The sequence below is a fragment of the Equus asinus genome, chromosome 6, assembly GCF_041296235.1.
Source record: "Equus asinus isolate D_3611 breed Donkey chromosome 6, EquAss-T2T_v2, whole genome shotgun sequence".
Lineage (NCBI taxonomy): Eukaryota > Metazoa > Chordata > Mammalia > Perissodactyla > Equidae > Equus > Equus asinus.
In genome coordinates, this window is record NC_091795.1 from 39,609,967 (window position 1) to 39,635,087 (window position 25,121).

A 25,121-nucleotide genomic window follows, 5' to 3' on the forward strand; every position below is an offset into this window, starting at 1 on the left:
TGCATCTCTTAGCTTAGAAGGAAGAAGCAGCAACTGACTGTTTTGATTTTAATAAAAATTTATTCACTTTACGATATTTAAATTCACTAAAACAAAACAATAAGAACCACATGCTAATTGAAGACTATCGGTGACATTCCATATATCTTAACTTACGAATAATGGATGTGATACAGTCAATTGCTGTTTACTATTTTGTTTCTCCAGAAATGTCAGAATCTCCTCCTCCAGGGCTTAGGAGATGAACGTCATTGTTCTCTTTTCTGTGTGGGGTCTCCTGCAAATGCTCAGGGTCTCTCTGACTTCACACTAAGGTCGATGCTCTTCCCGGGAAAGACTGGAGGATCTCTTATCTAAATTTCTCACCCAGCCTTGGCTGAGTCTGCCCCTCACAACACATCAAGATCTTCCAGCCTTGGTTCCTCCACAAGAACTTTTGGGGAGCCAGCCGTGTGCTTGCCTGGCTCTGTGGGCCGTCAGTCACAACTTCCTACCTTAGCTAGGGCTGTGGCCAGGGCCAAGGTTTCTTTCCCTTGACCTTCCTTCCTTTGGGCCTGCTTTGCCTTTACTTTACCCCCTTCTCTTTTACTGATTCCCTTTTCCTTGTTATTCTAACTGGTCTTACTACACTGACCCACATTCTCTTATAACTCTTACACTTGTAGTTTTCAAGAAGGTACGCAGAAGAAAATCTCCATACCCTAGAATTTCATATAAGAGGGACTCGTGATTAAGAGGGTAACTTTATCTCAAGTGTTAGAAACCTACTTGAGCTGCCTTGAGCACGGAGAGAGAGAGAGAGAGTTTGTGTGTGAGTTTACATTATAAGACGAACGGAGTTTCTCACAGTCCCACAGCAGAACAGATGGCCAGGCTCAGGGGGTGGGCACAGCACCCTCTCAGTCCCCTTTCTGGCATGGCATGGTCTCTTCCCCCTGCTTCTCCTGTCAATTTGCTTCACTCCTCTCTCTCTGCAGCCCTTTCTGCTTCTCTGTGCCCTCAGCTTCCAGTTTACATGTTCTCTTTTCCAGAAACCGTCAGGAAAGGTCCAGCTATCTCAGAGACCCAATTCTAAATTTCCAGGCTTGGGTCAGGTGTCCAGTTAGTTGTTTCTGGTGCAATTAACTGTAGCCAGGGGCTACAGGTCATGCATTCCACAAACACAGCTGCCAGGGGGTCATCCTTTTGTGAGGTGTGGGCTGGGACAACATCCCCAAAGCTGCCTACGACAAGAGGGATTCCCATAAATACTACAAGTGGGCAGATTCTCTCTTCTTCGTTTCTCAGCAAGCACATTTGGTGTTTATGGACAGCTTTCTAGACAAACAACTTTACTGTGCATGAAACTAGGACTTGGGGCCTTCAGGTCGCCTCTCAAGACCCACCTCATACAACTGCAGGCATGACTTTGGAATCCTCGGGTTTGTCCCCCACTCCCCAGTGCTCAGTGGCCCTGAACTACCCAAAGGCCTCTCCCCCATGCCCAGCTCTGCCCTCTGCCCATTTCCTTGTTCTTGGCTGCTTTCTTGCTGAGCCTAATCCCAGCTGATACGCTCATGAGTGTTAATCAGTAAAATTCATTCACCCAGCAAATACTGATTGAGTGCCCACGCTGTGTGAGCCCTGTGTCGGGGGCCAGCAGCCTGATGGGAGCAAGACAGACCCTGAGCTCGTGAGGCTAAAGGTCTAGTGTTTCGTGTGAAGCCTAAGAAGGAGGGAGCCTCTGAAAGGACTGGCCCAGACCCGAGGACCCCAGGACCAAGTCCTCGTGCTGACTTCTGATGGTCCTAAATGCCTCCCAGGTCTTACTAGGAGGTGAAGGCCTGCTGGTTCGCAGCCCACTAGATTGTTTTGTGCTTTGCTCATCCAGTGACTACACAGTCCTCACCCAGTAAGAGCACGATTCTGCTTGCTTCTTTCAGTGTGCTTCCTGAGGCTTGTTCCTGCTGAGGTTGTGTTTCCCCCAGCCACTGCTAGTTGAGTCCATTCCTACAGTTGGGTCATCACTATATGATTCTCCCTATGAGCTATCCACCAGAGGGGCTATTAATACCAGTGGTGTTTCTCATTATGTGGATTAACTTCTGACATGCCCTGTAGGGCCAGCAGTGCATTAGAGCCAGCCTGATCCAGGAGCCCAGCATGTGGTGTGCTAAACCTTCTGTGGGCAGAGAGAGGGGAGGGGCCTCTGGGTGCAGGGGTAGGGGGATAGCACGGGAGTATCATCGGCTTTTAGAAGCTGGAAAGGACCGAGCCCTCGGAATGTTTAACAGGGCTGGGCTGGTGACTGGTAATGAGGGAGGAAGGTGTCAGACCCGTTGGCAACAACAATAACAGTGATATCATTTACTAGGTGAGTGGTGTATGCCAAGCAGTGTGCCAACCACATCACATATATATCTCACTTCACGGTACCACAATCTAGTGAAGGAGGTGGGATTCTTCTCACTTTATAGATGGGGAAACTAAGGCACAGACAGCATAATGCCTACCTTAGATCCTACTGCTAGTAATCAGCAGAGTCAGGATTTGAATCCACATCTGGGCTCTTAAAGCACCACATGAGTAGAGAGAATCCTCTGGTATCCTTGGTGATCTCTCCTTGGATGTTTCTCTGGGGTTTCGAGGTCACCCACAGCCCCTGACTCAGTGTGGCGTGCAGTGGCTGCCTAGGGGTGCTCAGGAGGCAATGGGCCAGCTCCAGCCACAGTGTGGTGCGAGTTGGAGAGCTGGAGACCCTGGGAGGGGCCCATCTCCTCACTGTCCCGCCCTGCTGAGGAGCCCACCAAGGCAGGAACTCCTGGATCATGGCATTTGCTAGGAGCCCAGGACTAAGCACAGGCCCTTGAGCCTCTGCTGCTGCTTCCTCAGCTTTAAGGTGGGCATACTTGATCCTCGGGCCTCAGGGATAAAAATGTGGGAAGTGGAGCCAGCCAACGGGGCAGCGTCGGGTGGAGGACGTGGTCAGACTTTGCTCCCCTCCAGGCTCCCCTAACCTAGGGTCTGGGGGGCCTTCTGTGCTGTAAACTGGGTCTCAGTTTTCTCATCAGTGAAATGAAGGGTTTGGACTCAACCACTGGATCGCTAAGCTCCCTCTCAGCTCTAGGACTTAGCGAATTCAGGGTTCAGAGCTCCTTGAAGCAGCAGCCGCTCCGTGACCTCTAATCAACCTTGGCACATTCTGAGTACTCAGTAAGCACTTGTTGAACCGAACCCAGGAGATTAGGAGTTTCTCAGCAGAGCAAAACAATTCCCCCGTGAGGTTCGCCACACACCCTCAAGTGACCAGTTCCCACTGTCTGTGGGGTCTCAGAAAACACCAACTAAGTGATGACAGTCAACAGTTTGTCTTAGAAGTAGATGAAGAGGGAGAGGATCGGGAGTTTGGGCTTAAAGTTGAGGAAGGAGAGAAACTAGCTGCATGGAACGTTATTAGACCAAGCGTGGTTGCTGTGAAATGTGAGACCCCCACAGCAACCCTCCCCCAACAACCCCACCTCCACCGGGGCTGTGTGGCTGAGAACCCGGCCCTGCCAGGCCACTCTCCAGCCAGCTCACCTGCAGCCAAGGCTCTTAAGGAGGCCCTGGGGAGTCTCAGGGCAAATCCTACCTCTCCCTTTATAAAGGGCCCCGCGGAGAGGTGCCTGGGCTCCCCTCGAGACCCCAGGCGTGGTGGGAAGGGCTCATGGGGGAGGAAGGAAGGGGCAGTTCTGCTAGTCCTCTACAGGCCCTGTAAACCTGCCCCCGCCCTGGCTGCTGTGGGGACCCGGCTGCCTGCTTGAGGTTCTGCTGTGGCCTCTGAGCCATTCTCTCTCCAGTGCACCTGAGAACTCCCTCTCCCTCTCTCTCCCTCTCCCCCTTTCTCTCCCTCTCTCCCGCTCCCTCTCTCTCTCTCTCTTACACACACACACACACACACACACACACACATACGGCTCTCTCATACTCACAAGATCTTTAATTCACTCTCTATGTAGTTTTCTCTCTTACATACTCGCTCTCACACTTACTACATCTCTTTTCTCCCTCACACACAGCCCTCTTTCTCCATCTCCCTAGTCTTTCACACATTCCTTCTCTCTCTCCCTCTCCCTCGCCCTTTCCCTCTCCATCTTCTCCTCTCCCCACGCCTCCCCTGGTGCTTAACTGGAAACAAAAGTGAGTTTGTTGTGGCCGGTGGGCAACAGACGTGTGGAGGCAGCAGCCAGGGTGGCAGCAGCAGAAAAAGGCTGGGGCCAGAGGCAGTGCCGACAGCTGGAGACCCCAGTGCTCAGCTATTCCAGGGAGCAGGTAATGTCCCAGACGGGCCGGTTCAGGCATCCTGCTCTCTGCCCTGTCTCACCTTTCCATGATTGTTCCATTTATTTGCCTTCTTATCTGGCATTGAAGGGGGAAGGGGATTCTATACTTAGGGAGCGGTAGACACAAAGGTCCAAGGAGTGACGCGCCCTCCTCTTCAGAGAACTGTGTGTGGTCTGATGTGGCTGGGGTCCAGGGCACGTGGGGTCAAGGGTGGCTGGGGTCTGGGGTGTCTGGGATTGAGGGTGACTGGGGTTGAGTGTGGCTGTGGTCCAGGGCATTTGGGTGAGGGACATGACAGAACCTAGAAAGGCAGATTAGAGCCAGGTCACAAGGAATGTTTTGAGCCATGTCATAGACCCTAGGGTGTAGACCTAGCCAAATCAGACCCCAGTAGAGAGCTATTGAAGTTTTTTCACCTGGAGAGTAACAGGGTCAAATCTACATTTTAAAAGAGTAGTTCTTGAACTCTGATCCCATGGAGAATTGGTGCGCCCTTTCAGAATCAAGCAGTCAGTCTTCTCCCAATTTAAATAAAAAATAAGGTTATTTGTTCAATTGTTAGTTTTTCTTCTGTAAAATTTCCTTAAACCTTTGATGTCTGCTAGTGTCAGCAATCAATAAGTCAATGAAAAGAAAGTAAGTTTAAAGTAATAGAAAAAGTCAGAAATAAAATCCACTTAAATAAGTGAAGCCCATTGAGCTATATACAGATGAATTAATAGTATTTTCTGCTATTAGAATTATTTCTAACTCATATGGACAATATTTTATGGTGCTGCCCAATGAGCACCATGACTCCCAGGAGTCTGTCACATGAACATGTTTGAAATGTTTTAAAAGCAAACTCGGCTGCTACATAGGGAATGGGGATGGATGGGGACACCAGAGGCAGCAGGATCAGTAGGTGGCTATTGTGGTGCTAGGAACAGGAGATAACAAGAACCTGAACCAAGATGGTGGCAATAGATGGAAAAAAGGGAGAGAGCTAAAAAATATTTAGGAAGCAAGTGAAAGAAGTTAGTGTCTGGTTGGACATGGATGGCATGAGAGAAGGAGGCTTCAGGAGTGAGTCCAACATGTATCATCTGGATGGCTGGGTAGTTAGGGGTGCTATTGATCAGAACAGAGGAGGGCAGGGTTGGGGTGTTGGAAGAATGGATGCAGAGTGCTTTGAATATGTTGAGGTTGGCTCGAGAAGGCTGCAGAACTCCCAAATGGAGCAGTCCAGTTGGCAGTTGGAAATGCTCAATACAGGCAGGACCTGGAGACGTGGGTGACCTTGTCTATAGGGTGACATCCTAAAGAACACAAGATGGACCAGGAACAGTGCAGAAAGATAGGGGAGAAGAAGGCAAGGAGGAATCCTGGGGAAGATCAGGATTTAAGTGAGACAGGCAAGAGGGGCCAGAGAAGGATATTGACAAGGAGTCCTCAAAGAGATATGAAAAAATATCAAGAAAGTGCTGTATTATGAGAGCCAAGAGTGGCATTTCAATTCAGAGGGAGTAGTCAGTACCACTGATGTCCAAGAGAAATAAAACAGACCATAGCTTCACAGCGCTGTTGGTCTCATTGATTTTATTAACTTGTTGGTTTGAGAATAAGATAAAAAGAGAGATCTGATGGTGGGGTTATAAACTCAGGTGCATAGCATAAATGAGATTAGCAGGGTATAGTAGGGAGTAGTGGGGACCGTGGCAAACTAAAATGCATATGCCCACCCAAAGAAGGCAGCCATCACTCAGCTCTAATTGATTGTTTCCAAGCAGGAATGTGGGCACAGTCATTAGAATATCTGAATTTTCAAGAGAAGTCAGAAATCTGGATTTTTATATGAAATCTCACAATTCTTTATGTTAGCACCTATTTCAAAAATTTTTATACTCTATGAGGGCTGAATTAAACACACTTTGAAATCTCTGCCTTAGTGTGATGGAGCTGAACCAGTTGCAGCCGGTTAGGAAGTGATTGGGTAAGGAGGAAGTGGAGATAGCAAGTGTAGACCACTCCAAGAAACAGGGATAACGAAGGGAAAGGAGAGCAGGAGAGCCTGAAAGGCAGTCAAGATCAGAGAAAAGTATTTGAGGGTAAGAAGAACTGTTTATAGGCTGAGAGAAAGAGAGTGGAGAGAGAGAAGTTGAAGACCCAGGTAAGGAAAGGCTAGTTGGCAAAAATGAAGATCCAGCAGAAGGGAATGGATGGGGCCAGAGACTAGGCTGGAGGAAGGACTCTTCAGCTCAAAGGAGCAGTGGTAAGGACATAGAAGGACTAAAAGAGAGGAAGTTGATGGATTTCATGCCTGGAGGCCTTTATTTTCTTGATGAAGTGCGGTGGGAGATGGATTAAGAGGCTTGAAGAGAAGAGCAAAGGTTAGGAATGGCATCGAGGGACATGGGAAAGGGTGCCAACAAGGATGAGTGGAAGGTGGCTGTACTTCTGAGATGTGCTGAGAGTGGAAACTCTCCATTTGCACAGGTGGGTGGTTTTCTCCAGCAGGGGCCATGGGCCTAGGTGCTGGGATTGGTTGTGAAGGGGCTTAGCACCCATTCCATTCTAGGCCCTGTGTCACATGCCTTGTTCTCCTTATCTGATTTATTCCTCCCAACAGCCCTGTTTACTCAGAGTGACTTCACTCATGAGTAAGTGGCAACTCTGAGATTCACACCCATCGCTAGCTGGATGGAAGCCCATTGTGTACCCTGCCTCCACCATACCACTGTACCACACTGCCTCTCCCCATACCTTCAGGACACACCTGCAGAGATGAAGACTGGGCCATTGAATTCTTGTTGGGACATTGGTTGGCCAGTTTTATTGGGAAGTCAAGGAGTAAGAGAGTGGAGTGTGTGATGAAAGAGTAGTTGAAACTATTGACCATTGGGAGTCCATGGAGAAATAAGTGAGGGCCAAAGGGGATGATACACTGAGGGGATAGAGAGGCTTGGAGGAAGGGGAAGACTTGATGAAGCCCAGGAGACAGTCAATGAGAGACTGAACCAAGGGCAGGGGCAATGGGATCAGAGAGGAGGGAACGTATTCTTAAAAACTCTCAATATGGAAGTGGAGATGAGAGAAAGAGGTGAGGTGAGGCTGACTCCAGGGTGTGTAGCCTGTGCAGTTGGGTGGACAGTTAATGCCTTTAACCAGGGCATTGACGTCATGTCATACCTCTGTCTCTTGCTCACCGTGCTCTAGACACACTGACCAGTACATTCCCACCTCAGGGTCTTTGGAACACTTGGAGGACTCTTCTTCCAGATGTGCAGATGTGGCTCATTCTCATCTTTCAAGTAATGATTCAAATACACCCTCCTCAGGGAGGCCTTCCTTGATTATGCTGTCTAATGTAGTTCCCTGGTCATTTAATTATTTTTTTCGGAACACTTATCACTACCTTAAATGATCATTTATTGGTTGGTTTACTTGTTTATTGTCCATCTCTGCCACTAGAACAGATGCTCAAGAGAGGGAGGACATATGGCCCTTCTTCACATCTTTGTTTTCCAACACCCAGAACAATGCCAGCCGCATAATAGGCATTCATTAAACATTGAGTGAAAGAAAAAAAGAAGGAAGGAAGGAAGGGAGGGAGGGAGGAAGAGGGAAAGAGAGAGAGAGAAAAAGAGAGAGAAAGAGAGAAAGAAAGGAGAGGCATGTTTGGGGAAAGCTACATGTTCAGTGTCAGAATACTGACTTTTAAGGTGCCTGAGAGACACCCAGGAGGTGACATCCAGTGGGCAGTTGGAAAGCAGACTAGTAGCTCAGGAACAGGCTGTCACCTTGCCCATGAAGAAGGTGGGCCCATGTGGCACACTGGCGCAAGCACATCCTTCACATGCCTGCCCCTTCAAGGCCAACGTTGGAAGTTGACTGGTTTGGGGCCTGGTGGGAGAAAGGATCCCTCTGGGTTTGCTCTGCTTAAGTTGGGTCAGAGTTTTTCTTACTTCACTTTTCTATTCTATTCCCCATCTTTGCTGCTGCCCTGGCTTTGGCCATTTTCTGTCCTTCTTCATTATTGGCTACAAGACCCTGAAGTCCGAATGCATACTAAATCCTTTCTTCTCTTTTATCTCAGAGAGTATCTCAACCATCTCCAACCCACTGAGGCTTGAATCTAGCTTCACCCAGAAGCTGGGCTTAGTTTTACTGAATTAGGAAATACTTTTCCCTTGTACTTGGCTCCCGCTCTGTTTCAATTGGCCTTGCACCCCTCCACCTCCCATGGAGCACTCAGCAGACCCTGCTGCCCTCCTTTTGCAGGATCTCCAGCTGCTGAGCAGCTCCAGGACATCCTGGGGGAGGAAGATGAGGCTCCCAACCCCACCCTCTTCACAGAGATGGACACCCTGCAGCACGATGGAGACCAGATGGAGTGGAAGGAGTCAGCCAGGTGAGGCAGAGCCCCAGGAGGGAGGTAGAGGGGCTTCCTGCTGAGGTCCACCTGGGGCCCAGGCTGAGCCGACCCTCTCGGTGGGAGGGGTTATTGGTCAGTGGCATCTCGCACCTCGAGTTCTGCCAGGGCACTTCCTGGCCCCTGAAGACCTTCCCTTTGCCTTCCTTGGTGTCCAGAACTGGGTTGGACACTAATGAGCAAAGAGAAACTTATGGCTTTGTCTTTATCTCAAAGAAATTAAAACCGTGAGACCATGAGAGAATAATACAAGGGCACATATTCTTTCATGCCAAATGGTTCAAACTAAATGCTGTAGGAGAAGGGAAAGCACCAAGTGGGCTGGAGTAGACAGGAAGGCTTCCGGGAGGAAGGAAAGTGTGTGCGAGGGAAAATCCAGATGGAGTGATCCAGTGGGCTGCTGAAGAAAAGGGACTCGGCAGAGTCTGTGGTGGGACAAGCAGAGTAGAGCTATGGAGGAACGTATGGGGAGCAGAGAGAGCTCTGTATGTAGGGGCAGTAGAAGGAAGAGAGGAGCCAGAAGGCTGGAGGGGAACCATGTAGTGAAGTCACAGGAGCCAATGGAGGATCAGGGTAAGGAGTAGTGCTGGCCATACCCCAGTGCTTGGGACAGAGCGGCCTCTAAACTGAACTGGACTGGTCACTGGTAACAAAGGCTGCCGAGAGCCAGAGGAGAAGGAAGGATATGGTAGGTGGCAGCAGGCAGGGCTGGTGAGAGGAGCAGGGACCCTAGGAAGGAAGTTGAGAGAGTCTGGAAGAAAGACTATACCAATGTTTCTCAACCTCTTTTTGTGTTAGCCCCTCCCAAAGAAACTTTTAATTTAAATTAACTTTGTTAAATTAGAATTTGACTTAATTTTTTTCTTTTTTTGTTTTGGTGAGGAAGATTGGCCCTGAGCTAACATCTGTTGCTAAACTTCTTTTTTTTCTTCTTCTTCTCCCCAAAGCCCCCTAGTACATAGTTGTATATTCTAGTTGTAGGTCCTTCTATTCTGCTGTGTGAGACGCTGCCTGGCATGGCTTGATGAGCGGTGCCACGTCCATGCCCAGGATCTGAACTAGTGAAACCCTGGGCCGCTGAAGCAGAGTGCACAAACTGAACCACTCAGCCACCAGGCCAGCCTCCTAATTTGTTTCTAATAAGAGAAATTAAATACTAAGGAATAAGATTTTGTGAGGTAGGGTTGAGCTTTGGAATGCCACAAACATTGTAATATCTAAGATTGTTTGCACCTGCCCCAGTGGCCTAGTGGTTAACTTCAGCACGCTCTGCTTCAGCAGCCCGGGTTCACTTCCTGGGCACAGACCAACACTGCTCTGTTAGTGACCATGCTGCGCTGGCAGCTCATATACTAAAAAATAGAGGAAGATTGGCACAGATGTTAACTCAGGGTGAATCTTCCTCAGCAAAAAAAAATTTAATAAAATGAAATTGTTTGCTCCCCCAAGAACCAATTTTCACCCCCTTAGAGGCAATATTGCCCCAGTTGAGAATGAATGGACTAACTGCCAGCTGTGCCCAGGACTGACTTGGCTTGGGGGCCACCATGACGCCCAGAGCCTGGCAGCTGCCACTAACCACAGCCTGGGCTCCTCTCTCACCCACCAACCTCACTCACCTGGGTAGTGGCTCTGCAGAGTGGGGAGGGGCCAGTTTCCACATCTCCAAGCTTCCCAGCTCCTATCTCTCCTGGAATAAAGGCCATCGAGTGGACTAGCAGATCCCTGTGGGCCTCAGGGAAGGAATGAATTCCTAGCCTCACGGCTGAGCCCAGTCCCTGTCTGGAAGCTGTTGAGCCTGTTGCTAACAGCTCATTCAGTGAGCCCTCGCTGTGTGCTCAACGAGTCACAGGCCCATCTTGTTCAAGCTGCACATCGACCCTGAGGAGGCAGGAACTATTATTATCCCCATTTTATAGATGAGGATACTGAGGTTTCCAGGGGCAAACAGCTTGCCAAGGGTCAGAGCTCGCAGGGAGCTGACGCCGGCTCCTAGCCCAGGCCTGTCTGACTCCCCAGCTCGACGGCTTATGCACTTTGTCATGCTTTCCCCAATTTCTCAGCCACCTGTCTCCCCTTCCTCCAACTTCCAGGGACTCTGTTTTGATTTCCAGGGAAGGATATAAGTCTGGAGGGAATTGCACTGGGGTGGGAGATAAAGGGGCAGCCACAGAGCCTGGGACATCTATCCAGGGCTGACAAGAGAGGGGCGGACATTTCAAGTGATCGGGGCCCAGTCTGGGCTATTGTGGCTTAGTGCCTGTGAGGGGCTGGTGCCTCGCCTGAGCAAGTGCCCTTCCTGTCTGAGTCTGGCCAATAGAGAGAAGCAAAGTTAGGAGGAGCCTTCTTAGAGGCCCAGGAGAGAGAGTGCGCCTTCTCCCCACCCTGAGCAAGGTCTGTATCCAGAACCCTTGGCAATAATGGCCAGGACCAGACCCTCCAGGGGGCCTACTACATACACCCACATAACACTTGCTGAGAAGGCCTCAGGGCCCTCAGAGACCTGATTGTCTGTCACCATAGACAAAACACCCAGTTTCTAGTCTCTCTGAGTGTGATCCACAGAGCCTTCCACACTACAGACCCTGCAATGAAACTGAGCAATTATGGGTGATGATGTTCCTAGAAGGAAGCTCCTCCTGAAATATAAAAGGGGCTTAGGGGTTACTATTTGCAAGCTGATGGCTTTCCCCACAAGGCAGGCTTTCTGAGGATAGTGTCTAAGGGGACTCTGGAAGGGCCTCAGTATAACCAGAGTGGACCTTAAACCAAAGTGAAGGGAAGTGGTGTCTAGAAGAAATTTAAATGGCTGAACCCCATTCCAGGCAGATCTCAGGGAGGAGCAGCCTGAGGGACAACTTGGGGGCAGGAAGCAGTTGGGGGAGAGAAGCTGAGGGCCTCCCTACTTCCATCCCTTTTCTCTACTTCTGCCCTACCCTCCTTTAATCTCTCCTGCTAACCCCATCTGGTTTCCAGCTCGCTGTTGGAGGTATGACCAGCCAGCCTCTAGAGAGGTCAGAGGAAGGGTTTGGCCATTGGCCAACAAGTCCACCTGGGCCTGGACAGCTGCTGCAGCCTCCTTCAGGCAAACTGCAATAGTAGAGGTTCTTGGGGCCAGGCCTGTTTGGAGTCTGTCACCCCCACAGAAGAATGGGAAGCATTTCCCTCAGCTAACAGTCTGTGGGGTCCACTTAGGAGGTCTAGGAAGTATCCAGAATCCAAGAATCAGCAAATCCTAGTGGGTTCTAGACCTCCTTGGAGTAACAGGGGAAATGATGGGGAGGTGGGGACAACCCCTCGCACAGGCCCTGGGAGGGTTGCAGGTCTATAACCCACATCAAAGAGAATGGGGAAAGGGGCCCTTTAATAAAAGTATTTAATTTGCTGCAGGAGTGTTTGCTTTATTGAGTTAGGAGATTAACAGGGTGAAAAATCTCAAATCCGTAAGGAATTTTCCCCGGTGGGGCTTTGTCGGAGGTTATTAATTTGGGGGATGTTTTGGGCCTTGGAGAAGGAGTCACCCCTGGACGGATTTAAATGGCTTTTTCAGCTCTGCTGAGCCTTGCCCCTGTGTGCATAATGGGGACTGTGTATGCAGCCGTCATTTCTAATGTGATCAATGCTGGTAGGTCAGCCTGTTAATAAGATAGATTTTTGTTAACTCTGTCTCTTTTGCATTCCCTGCTAGGGAAATGCAGCTGGCTATATGCTGACACTGACCTTGCCTGAAGGGAGGGCTGGGTGAGGTGGGGCGTGGGTGGGGACCCTGTGAGCAAACAATTTACCCAGCGTTCCAACCTCTCTCAAGCCCCAGTCAGTGTGGCTGCAAGGGAGTGGGGGAGGTGGAATGACCTGAGTTGGAAGCAGCCCAAGTGTGGAGGGCCCTTGGGGGTTACTCAGAAGTAGCTGGAGCTCAGAGCCTTCCAAGAGCTCTGAAACAAATTCCAAATCCAGTCTCCCTCTGATCTCCACTAGGAGCAGACCAAAAGCGTGAACTTGCCAGGAGGTTCTTATGAGGCACACATGCTCTGAGAACATTCCTGAGATGACCAGGAAAGGGCAGAAAGAGGGGCAGGAGAAGTGGGTCAGCTTAGTTGGGTCAAACCAGATCAGTACATTTTCAAAAACCCTAAATGTTTCTCTGCACGTAGGCGGGAATGCTTTCTCACTCTATACGTGATGGAGGAGAACGCCGGAACTGTGCCTCAACCCTGGGACTGCTCCAGCTTAAGATCTTGTAGAATGTCTTCCCAGCATTGTTTCCCCTCTTAGTCTGGGGCAGAATGCAACCCCAGCCTTCTGGTCTCTCCATTCACCTGGGATCACCCTTGTGGGGCCAGAGCTGCCCACTATGTATAAACCAGAGTGGGAAGCTGAGTGCACCTAGCGCAGAAGTCAGCCAACCTCATTTGTTCATTCAACTCATATTTGCTAAGTGCTTACTATCTGCGAGCCCTGGACCAGGTGCTGAAGATACAAAAATGAAGACAGCAGATGCCATCCCTGTCACTTGGGCTCTCAATCTAATGGGGCACAGAGGTGAAGAACCAGGCATTTGGTGATGGGGATGCTATGAAAGTACAGTGTAGGGGCGCCTAACCAGACAGCAGGAATCAAGGAGGACGTCCAGGAAGAAGAGATGTTCACACTGAGACCTCAAGGATGGGTTAAAAGTTAGCCAGGAAAGGCTACAAAAGGGAGAAGTGGCCTCTGGAACAGGGAAAACAGACACACAGAGAAACAGGCAGATTGCCAGAAGTTTCAGGGGTGATCATGCAGTGTTATGAAGCCCATGTGGTGGAGTTTGAACTTGATGTTGAGACCTTCGGAGCACTGCTTAGGGGTTTGGGGTGGGAGAAGGGACAAGATCGTCTGTTTGAGAGAGATCGCTCTGGCTTCAGTGTGGAGAGTGGATTAAAGGAAGCAAGACTCAGCCAGTTTGGAGAGTTGTCTAGGAGAGAGGTGATGATGAGACCCTGAACCAAGATGGAGAGAAGGGGTGGATTTGAGACATATTTTTTTTGAGCATGTAATTTATTTTATATATGTAATTTGAGCATGTAATATACATATGAACATAATTATATGCTTTCTCTCTATATAATATAGAGAATAGAATTCCTTTTAAATAGACTTTACTTTTTAGAGCAGTTTTATATTCACAGCAAAATTGAGCAGAAAGTACAGAGATTTCATATATACCCACAGTCTCCACACATGCCTAGTCTCCCCACTGTCAACATCCCCCAAGAGAGTAGCACATTTGTTACAATCAATGAACCTGCACTGACACATCATTATCTCCCAAAGTCCCTAGTTTATATTAGGGTTCACTCTTGGACTTGTACATTCTAGGGGTTTGGACAAATGTATAATGACATGTATCAGCCATTATAGTACCATACAGAGTAGTTTCACTGCCCTAAAACCCTCTGTGCTTCATCTACTCATCCCTTCCTTCTTTCTCCTTAACCCCTGGCAACCCCTGATCTTTTTACTAGGTTTGAGAAATATTTTAACAGGTAAAATTGACAAGACTTGATGGCAGATGTCATATGGGGGAGAAGGATAGTCAACGAGATGCCCAGGTTTCCAGCTTGAGCACGTGAGTACCTCGTGGTAGCAATTTAGGAAACACCAGAGGAGGAAGTAGTAAGGCTCTGTTATATTGGATTTGTTTTGTTTTGTTTTGGAGGTGGTTGATGATGAGTTCCATTCTGGGCATGTGATGTGTAAGGAAACCCCGAGTGGAGATGTCCAGCAGGTCATCATGTAGACAGAGAGATCTGGAGTTCAGTAGGGAAGCATCAATTTGTGAGCCATCACATTAGATGAAGATCTTCATCACATTAGATGAAGATCAAATCCATAGAAAGGAATAAGGTTGGCCCCTGAGATCTGTGAAGTGACGAGAGCGCCCAGGACAGAGCCCCCAGGAGCACTAACATTTAAGGGATGGGCAGAGCAGGCAGAACCCACAATGGAGACTGAGAAGGAGCCACCAGAGAGGTAGGAGGGGAATGAAAAGAGTGCTGCATCCTGGAAACCAGGAGGAGAGAGACATTAGGATGGAGGGAGTGGCCAACAGGTGGGGGAAGAACTGAAGAGCACCAAAGGATGGAGCGACCGAGAAGACCTGGGGGAGAGATGGGGCCAGTGGGTGAAGAGAGTCAGAAGGACGAACGTGGGTTCAGTTGGACAGTTCTTCCAAGATGCTCATCTTGGAGGACAGGAGTTAGAGAAGTCTCTCAGGGGGAACAGGGGTCAAAGGAAGATTTTGGGTTTTGTTTTTGAGGATGAGAGAGATCTGAGCAGATTGAATGCTGACGGAAAGGAGCAGATGAAAGAGAGTGGTTTAAAGATGCGAGAAGCAGAGAGGGGCTGCTGCATAGAGGGTGCAGGGCCCCGGGCTCAGGTTTGGGGGCTCCCTGAGCCAGGAGGGCCCACACCTCTCCCCTGTGACAGGCTTGAAGGAGCAGAGGGCAGGGCAGCTGCAGCAAGGTTTGGAGGCTCGTAGCAGGAGTTGAGAGAGTTCTGGGCTGGTGATTTCCAGAATGGTCTCTCGTTTGAGGAGAGGAGAGTGGAAGAACAGCCTGGAGGAGCTGCAGATTGTCAGGTGGTCCTGAGGCAGGTGAGCAGCTCCAGGCCCCATGGCCATCCTGTTTTATTGCAGTGGAGCCATGCTTGGAGATTGGTGGTCAGATGAAGGTTTTTAATGTTGTTTGACTTTGACTTGATGCTTCTCTACGGGTCTGAATAATCACACTATTTGTCATTATCAAGCTACTTTCACATCCAATATCTAACAGGGTCCTTCCCTCTCTCTTCATTAGTCAAATGCTGATACCAGATGCTTCTGCTGGGCAAGCGGGAAAAAGTGGTTTTATATGAATCAGAACCCGGATCACGTCTCAGGTAGAAGTGGGCAAGGTTCCGCCAGGCCTCAGAGGCCCAGGTTCCAGCCAGTGCTCTCACCTGCAAGTGATGTGAACACAGAATGGGCCATTCTTCCCCTAGGGGCTTAGTGATCACTTACAGTTAGCACAGCCCAGCTGGTAGGAGGGTGGAGGTAGAGGAGGGTGGAGGAGGGGGTCTTTCATGAGACCAGCAGGGACTACCTTCAAAGTGCCTGCAATCAGGTTGGGGGAACACCAGTCCACACCCATGCAGACAGCCAAGCAGTGACGCAAGGCCATCACATGATGGACCCAGCATGGTAAGATAGGAGTTGGCCAATGAGTATGATAGGAAGGTTAGTTAAGTGAGGAGAGAAGGCAGGACTCCTCCTGATGGGGCATGACTGGCTGGCAGCTCCTCAGAGCCCCTAGTGGCTGATCAGCAGGGGGACCACCTCCCCCTAAACAAGGACATCCTTGGATAGCTTTCACAGTTGCAGTTGTTGAGAGCAGAGGAAGCTCACCGTCAGACCACCTTACATGTCAAGACCCCAGTTGATTTATCTATATCTATATATCTATATCTATAGATATTTACATATCTAAATGTATGTATATTTTAACTTTTTATTATGGAAAATTTCAAACACAAAATGTAGAGAAAATAGTATAATGAACCTCCATATATCTATCATCCAACTTCATCAATGATTAATATTTATCTATTTCCCCACCATTTATTTTTTGTTTGCCTTTAGGGGTTTTGTTTTTGCTGGAATGTTTTAAAGAAAATCCCAAATTTTCTAAACATTTTAGTACAGATCTTTATGAAATTAGATTTCTTTTATAAATACAACCACAATGCCATTATACCTCCTAACAAAATTGAGACGAATTCCTTAATATGATGAGATATCCAGTCTAGATTCAAATTCCCCTTATTGTCTCAAAAACATCTTTTTTTACTCTTGGTTTGTATAACTTAGAATCAAAACAAGGTCCACACATTGATTTTGGTGGTTGTGTCTTCCTTCTTGTTAGGATCAGAACCGTCAGACTTTAGAGATGCCAAAGGAGTCTTTGAAAATCCTCTGGTAGGAGCTCTTTGTGCTAATCCAAGAGCCCCCCATCCCATATGTCCAGCTCCAACAATCACAGCCTAAGTACGAGTGAGCTGTCTGGGCCTGTGTATGATGCTCAAGGGAGAGAGAAATGCCATTGTCATTGCCAGGACATTTTAGGCTGTAGGTAGCAGAAACTCACTCAAGCTAACTTATGCAAAAAGAGGACAGCGTCAGCAGGATATGGGGTGACATCATAGTACCCAGGGATGGTCAGATCTGTTAGGGGCTGGACCTGGGAAACCAGGCTGTCCTCTCTCTTTGCTTCTGATCTCTGCTTCTCTCTGGAATCTTCTTTCCTCTTCAGCAGCTGGCTTCCTCCTCTTGTCCCTGCCCTTGGCCATTCCTTAGCCTCCATGTGTATGTCTGTTCTACTCAAGGGACCATTCCAGAGTGCATCGCTGTTCCTCAATCCCAATTCCTAATTCTTCAAAGTGAATCTGATTTGCCCAACTTTCGTTGTCATCACTGTAACCCAGATCAGAGTTACAAGGAGGTGTGGTGAGGGTTGCCCATGGCCTGGGGAGCACATCCCCATGGATGGCAGCAGAGCGGACACCTCAAATACGTCTTTTCCACAGATGTAGTGGTGAAGATATGCATTTTATATAATCTAGTCTTTGGCTGCTGTTGTACTCATAATGCCAACCAGAGCTTTCAGAAGTCTTCCATGAGAATATAGATGGCAGGGGTTTGTAAACCCTCCCCTGTCTTGGACAAGCACCTCAGAGCTCATGCTGAACCTTTGGACGTGGACGTGGACTGATGTCACTACAGCACCACAGCAATCCCTAAGCAGTGGAGAGTGAAAGCTCTACCCTATGGGTCTAGGAGAACTTTGAAAAGCGTCTTATCCACACCTTTCTTCTTTCATCCTAAAAACATTTTAAGAGATTGTGTGTTAGGTTCTGTGGGAGAATTTAAATGAGTAAGATATGCATCTGCTCTGGAAGTACTTATGATCTAGTGCAGATGTCAACAGACTTTTTCTAAGGGCCAGATAGTAAATACTTTAGGCAGCTTTTTGTCTTTATGTGATCTCTTCCTGCTCTTTTTCTTCTCCTTTTCCTTCTTTTTCACAATATTTAAAAAATATAAAAACTATTCTTAGCTAGCTGGCCATACAAAAACAGGCGGTGGGACACTGTTAGCCATAGGGCATGGTTTTTTAACCCTGAGCTGGTGTAAAAGGCAGGCGTGTGCCCATACACACAGATAACTAAAACCCAGGGCAGTACTTGTGAAGTGGTGAGAATGCAGCTCTAGCGTCGAAAGACTTGCCTCAAACCCTGTCTCTGATAAGCTGCGTGACCTTGGGCAGGCTCCTTATCCTCTAAGGGTCTCAGTCTCCTCACCTGTGCGATGAGAATAGTAGCAGACCTTCCTGGTGGATCAATTTGAGGATTAAATGAGATAACACATGTAAAGTGCTTACCATAGCACCTGGCACATAGAAAGTGCCCGGTAAGCTTTAGCCACTGTCCTTATTGTTAAGTGCTGTGTGATAAATGACACAAAGTGCATGGGAGTCAGAGGAAGGAGCAGTCACTGCAAGCTGGACCCCCGAGGAGGCTTTGTCATGGAGGAGGTGGCCTTTGAACTGGGCCCTGACTAGTGGAGGTGGAAGAGAGAGCATCCACAGGGAGGAGAGGGCCTCTCCTGAGAAGCAGTGAGGAGAAGGAGCCAGCGGACTCTGAGCGGGACTGACAAGTCTCTAAATGACAGTCCCACAGGGTGATTATAAATGCCTCCTGGACACACAGACAAATGGTCCTCAGAGATGTTTGGCTTCAGAAGCCTTTCCCTGAAGGAGCCAGTTAGGAATTTGCCAGTAGCTTTGTCTGATGCCATTCACTTAGCTGTGGGCTCCCCCTTCCCCTGGAATGAAGACACGGTGTGCAGCGGGACGGACGCTTCACCAAATGCATGAGCTTGGGCACAGAGCCTCCCACCCCAATTCCATTCACCACAGCTCCTGGGAAGACACAGCTCTGCCCCATCCCAGCCGCTGCACCACTGGGTGCCCTTTCTGGGAGGACTTGTTTCTCCAATAATGCCCAAATTCACTGCTAAAGTGAAGGCCCTGAGAGCAGGCTCCTAGGACAGCAAAAGGAGAGTTTGTCTCAGGAAGTTAGTCAGCTGTGGAAGGGTGTGGAATTCAATCCAGAACAGTCTACGACAGAGGTCTCCACTTGTCTGCTCCCAGTCCCAGGCAAGTCTCAGCTGCAGAGATGGAGGATTCCAAACATCTTATCCTAATTCTGTTAAACATTTGAATCATTTAGCTAATGTGCCTCATTCTGATTCTGTATCTTTCTGATGGTAATTTGGCTTTCCCTGTACCTCTGCCTAAAAGGAGAGAATGCAGGGGCTAGAAGATGAGAGTAACTAACCCGTATAACTGTTGTAAATCTCATCTTAAACTAAATAATTGGCCTGCGGGTTTATCCATCAGCTCTTGTGAGCTTGGTTAGCATTAGTCAATATCCCTGGACTTAACCATCTCCAGGAATATAAAAAGACAAATTTCTGAGTCCAGTCTGGAGTAGATACCCCAAAAAGCCTGTGAGGTCTTTCTGGTGCTTATCAGCTCCTGCTGGTACCTTCGAAACTTCTGTATATATGTGTTGACCCTTGACTCATGCCACCTACTCAGTCTTCTATAATTTGTAATCTTTCAAATTCACTGTAAAGTTTAGTTTGTGAACATACACATCATACCTGTAGTTTTAATCAGTTGTACAAACGTTTTGTAGTATTTCACATACGTATTTTAATGCATGTGCTTGTTATTATGTTGTAAGAATTTGTCAAATATTGTAGGAATGGGCAAGAATTTGCTTAGGAGTTCCCCTTTTGGAAAACTTTCTTCCCGTAAATCACCTCTTGATGCCTCTGTCAAAACTGAAACTAGGGAGTGTCTGATGGTTCCTCAGACATCTCCAGGAAAATTCTTCACTGGCCCATAAGAGAGTTAATACTGGCCTTTGGTTTCTGCTGGAAAATTCAGGGCACTAATATGACTCAATGTGAAGTTAAATAGCTTTGCTGGATAATGGGGAAAAACTCATTCACATTGCTTTTAAGAAATGAATCTGTTAGAGTCACAAAATTTATTACCAACAGAAAGTAAAAACTCCATGTCTTGATGCTTTGTAACTGACACATGGAAGTCCAGTCTTTGGATGATGGGTGATGGGGTGGGGATGGGAGAGTTACGGAATAAAGTCAATGAGGCCACTAGATAGAGAATTATCACACTGTGGGTGTGTACTTCACCCCTTTTGGGCAAGTAAACTGAACCTCATCTAAGAAACAAATTCATGCAAATGTAAGTCTTAAAGCAAATATTTAGAGGCAACATAACCTTAACATGAAAGATTGCATTCTATAGGAGATTACATATTTTCTTTTCTTTTTTCTTTTTTTTTAATTGAGGAAGATTAGCTCTGAGCTAACTACTGCCAATCCTCCTCTTTTTGCTGAGGAAGACTGGCCCTGAGCCAATATCTGTGCCCATCTTCCTCCACCCTACATGTGGGACACCTACCACAGCATGGCTTTTGTCAAGCGGTGCCATGTCCGCACCCGGGATCCGGGCCGGCGAACCCCAGGCCACCGAGAATCGGAACGTGTGAACTTAATCGCTGCACCACAGGGCCAGCCACAGGAGATTACATATTTTAAAATCTTTAAAATTAGGATGTTCAGGGGCCAGCTCCGTGGCCGAGTGGTTAAGTTCGCGTGCTCTGCCGCGGCGGCCCAGGGTTCGCATCCTGGGCGCGGACATGGCACTGCTTATCAGGCCACGTTGAGGCGGCGTCCCACATCCCACAACTAGAGGGACGTGCAATTAAGATATACAACTGTGTACGGGGGTGGGGTTTAGGGAGATAAAAGCAGAAAAAAAAAAAAAGATTGGCAACAGTTGTTAGCCCAGGTGCCAATCTTTAAAAAAAATTTAAAAAAATAAAATAAAATTAGCATGTTCTAAGGGGAATTTTTGCAAACAAATTAAACAGGACACAATTTAATCATATGGATATGTGAAATAAGTACATAAAGTACTTATTTATTACTTATTATCACAATGTACTTATAACAAGTACTTATTATCACAGTGTTCCTCTCTAGTCTCCAGATGTTATGCTTATCTAACGACACACAATGGCCAGATCATTATTTTGTCTTCTCAAAGACCTATGTCTTCCTTTTAAAAAGTAGGGAGGTCTGATTCCCGGGCACCTGAGATTCTGATGTCATTAGTCTGGGGCTCAGCTGGATGTTGGAATGTGTAAAAAGCTCCCAATGATCCTGACGCAGCTAAGGCCAAGAGCCGCTGACACACCTGCTAGCCAGGGTAGGGTCAGTGGGGGTGTAATTTAAGTCTCCTTCTGAAGGTGGGGCTAGAATTCAGGTCTCTTGGTTTTCAGCCCTTTCCTGATAAAAGGAGAGCCTCACTCCTCTCACATCCTATGGTTTGAGTGTTGGACAGCCTTGGCTGTGCCTGGTGACTTGCCCCACATGCTTTCTACTGCTCTTGATATTAACTGAACAGTGACTTCTGCTAATGGTATCTGTGACCAAGTTACTAGTCACAGAAAAGGCCTGAGTTCTAGACACACTTTGCGTGACAGCGAACTGCTTTCCGTGACATGTGACTCTTTGAGGTTCTGTTCAGCTCCATCCCAGCTGCCTGCCCCTGGCCAGGACAAAATCCCCGAGAGTCCTTTTCCAGCCAGAGATTTTCTTTCCGCTTGACCTGCCTCTCCAACTCTAATTCCCCACTTTTTGAAGCCAACTGTGGTATAAAGGTCACTTTGCAGTAAGTTGCTTGGGATTACACATTAACCATTTTATCAGGCTCCGAAGAGTTTTTAAGCCTGGCTTTAGTGAGAAGCTTTTTAAAGAGCCCATGCCTTTATTCATTCTGAAAAGTGGTTAAATGTTTTATTGTAGAAAATTCAAATTTATACAAAAGTAGTATAGAGGAGAATGAACCCCCAGGGACCCATCACACAGTTTCAGTGGTTACCAGCAAACTCCTGGCCAGTGTTGTGTCTCTATGCCTCACCCACTACCCCAGACACACAAATGGGATCATGCTGACACATCTTTCTATCTGTAAATGTTTCAGCATGTGTCTCTAAAAGATAAGGCCTCTTTCTTTCTTTCCCAATTTTTTTTATTGTGATAAAATACACTTAACATAAAATTCACCATCTTAACTGTTTTTAAGTGTACAGTTTAGTGGCATTAAATAGATTCATAATGTTGTGCAACTGTCACTGCCATCCATCTCCTTAGTGCTTTCATCTTATAAAACTGAAACTCAGTACCCATTAAACAATAACTCCCCATTCCCTCCTCGCCTCAGCCCCTGGGAAGCACCATTCTTCTTTCTGTCGCTATGATTTTGATGGCTCTAAATGCCTCATATAAGTGGAATCATACAGTATTTGTCTTTTCGTGACTGCCTTATTTCACTTTTCATAATGTCCTCAAGGTTCATCCATGTTGTAGGATATGTCAGAATTTCCTTCCTTTTAATGGCCGACTAATATTCCATGGTATGTGTGCACATATGTTCCTTATCGGTTCATCCATTGGTGGACACTTGGGTTGCTTCTACATTTTAGCTACTGTGAATAATGCTGCTGTGAACATGGATGTACAAATATGTCTTCAAGACCCTGTTTTCAATTCTTCTGGGTAAAGGCCTCTTTCTTTTCAACACAACCACAATACCACTGTCACATCTAAAAAACAATGACAGTAATTCCTTATTTTCATTGAGTTATCCAGGCAGCGTCCATATTTCTCAGATCATCTCGTATTTTTTTAATATGATTCGTCCACATATTGCATTTGGGAGATGTGTCTCAAATCATTTTTAATTGACAGGTTCCTCCTCCTTTATTTTTCCCTTGCAGTTGTTGTTATTGCTAAAGAAGCTGCATCATTTGTCCTGTATGGTCTTTCACTTTCTGGATTTTGTTCATTGCATCCCTGTGGTGGTGTTTAACATGTAATGGTTGGGTCCGGGCTTATCTGATTCCTGTCTGAGTGTTTCACAAGACTATTTGATAGGCGGTAGTGTCTGTGTCCACCAGAAGGCAGCTCCTGCCCAGCTGATGTCTGTGTGCATATCTGTGACGTTACTAGACTGTGATGATCATTGCTTAGATCACTCTGAGTATTTTAAAACACACTTAAGTCCCACGATTGTTGAGCTCTCTTTTCCCTGTCATTTCCTCATGGCCAGACTTCACCCAAAGTAATCAGTGAGGCCTTACTACCCTCAAGCAGGAGGGAGCAAGCATTTAATGGGAGCTGCTCTGGGCAGGGGACGGTAAGGTGACACCAGAGAGGAAACAGTGGTCCTTGTCCTTAAGAAGCTTGATGTGTATTTGGGGAGGCATGTATATACCAAAACAACTGGGAAACACGATTGACTACAATTAATTGTTGTTTTAGCCTCTGAGCCCCAGAAGTCAGGAACTTTGCCTAGAACAGTCTGTAGCAGAGTTGACTGGGCACCCCCCCCACACACACATATTCTGCTGTAAATTTGTCTAGGATATGACCTAGACATCAAGATTTTAAAATTTTTATGTGCATCCAAGTTGAAGCATCATTGTCCTAGGATAGCGGTTCTTAAAATGTGGTTCCTGGATCAGCAGCATCAGCATCTCCTGGAAATTTGTTAGAAATGCCCAAATTCTTGGCACTCCCTCCCCTCCACTCAAGACCTACAGAATCAGAAACACTGAAGTGGGACCCAGTAATCTGTATTTTCACAAGCCTTTCAGGTGATACTGAAGCATGCTTGAGGTTGAGAGCCCTGTCCTAGGTGTTTGTTACAGGAGAAACGAGCAGGATAAGTGCAAGAGCTTTGCAGAGGAAGTGGCGCTCTTGCTGAGCAATGGAGAAAGGAGGGGTCAGATCTGGACACCAGAGAGGAAAGAAGACATTCTACTGTGGAGACCCACAATTCTCAAAGGTGATCTCAGACCAGCAGCATCAGCATGCCTGGGAGCTTGTTAGAAATGCAGAACCTTGGACCTCGTCCCAGACCTACTGAATCAGAAGATGCATTTTAACAAGATCTCCAGGTGATTTGTATGTGCATTAAAGTTTGAGATGCACTGGTGTAGAGTATGTACTCCAGTTATAAAATCAGAGACACAAGAGCATAGAATGGCCAGGCTAGGAAGAAGGCTCTGGAGATCTAGTTCTACTCTTTCAGCTGGTGTTTTGGAGTCATTCCAAGGGAAAGAGGCCATGTCCCCTGTTGTATAAGGAGAATGGGACCCTTGTGCACAGAACTGCTTGCCTGCATTGGGACACCAGACAAGTCCAACTGTCCCCGAGCCCCACAGTTCTATAGCGTTACAGAGCAGGGGCTCCTCAACCCTCAGGGCACAGTCAAATAAACTGGGAGCTTCCATGGCCAGGCCACCCTCCTGATGGGTGACCATCCAGGCATCAGTATTTTTTTATAATCTCCCCAGGCAATTCTAATAGGCAGCCAGAGTTGAAAACCACAGCTGCAGATCTTAGGTCATCCATGTTTTCATGTTCACTGAAGGGGAAAGTGAGTTCAATTTCTAGCTGTACAAATTAAAAACACAAAATTAAGTTCAGGTCACAGGCTTGCTGTTTCAACATCTGGATTCCCGAAATAGTTGCAAGAAGGACTGGAAATGTGTCCCTAGTGAAGTTGTCAAGTATCCTGGAATTTTTTGAAATCAAGTTCTCAAGGGATGCTGGTAGCAGGAGTCTAGTTCTGCCGTTGCCCTGAAGCTGGAAATAGGTAACTTAGCTTTTCTGCAGGCTGTGCTCAGGTGGGTTGATGCCCTTGTCTGTTTTTGCATAGAGCTAATGTTTTGTGGGTACCTAACACAGTACAAATAGTCCAAGTCCCAGGGAGTGGAGAGGACCAATTGTCCTTGCTATCTGGAGTTAATAGAGGATGTCTCAAAGAGGAGATGTGTTCTCACCCACTCCTTCCAGGTAGAGTTGTATCTATATACGCAGAAAGCTGAAGAATGGGATGTCATGAGAGAGAGCTGCCCAAGAATGTCCGCCCAGAACGTTTATGTAATAGTGTAAAGAGCAATCAACCCAAGTGGCCCCGTGCATTGGGACACATCACACTTTTGGGTGAATGAGGTAAGGCTGTGGAGTAGCAAAAGGGTCTTGAGTGGCAAGGTGACAGTATAATTCATCTTGTGTATTTTTGAGAAAAGAAAGGGCAATGTGATTGCTTGAATAGGAGAAAGACTCTTAGGGAGAAAGTGAGCATCCTCTTGACCAAAACACTTGGGTTTATCTTTGATCTCTTCCTTGCAAACCCTTATGTTAATACAACTTTTAGAAAAACTTTGT

General features: G+C 47.3%; 1 protein-coding gene across 3 annotated transcripts in view; it reads left to right on the top strand.

Moving 5' to 3' along the window:
* The window catches only part of SLC4A5 (solute carrier family 4 member 5), a 116,119-nt gene that overhangs the window by 42,940 nt on the left and 48,058 nt on the right, over positions 1–25,121 (top strand). For 2 of the 3 annotated variants that reach the window (XM_044772693.2, XM_044772692.2), the window contains exon 5: positions 8,563–8,692. In XM_044772693.2, coding sequence (XP_044628628.1) covers positions 8,563–8,692 — 130 coding nt within the window. Of the gene's footprint in view, positions 1–4,158; positions 4,291–8,562; positions 8,693–25,121 lie in introns of those variants that run through there. The other variant, XM_070511932.1, reaches the window with a different exon arrangement.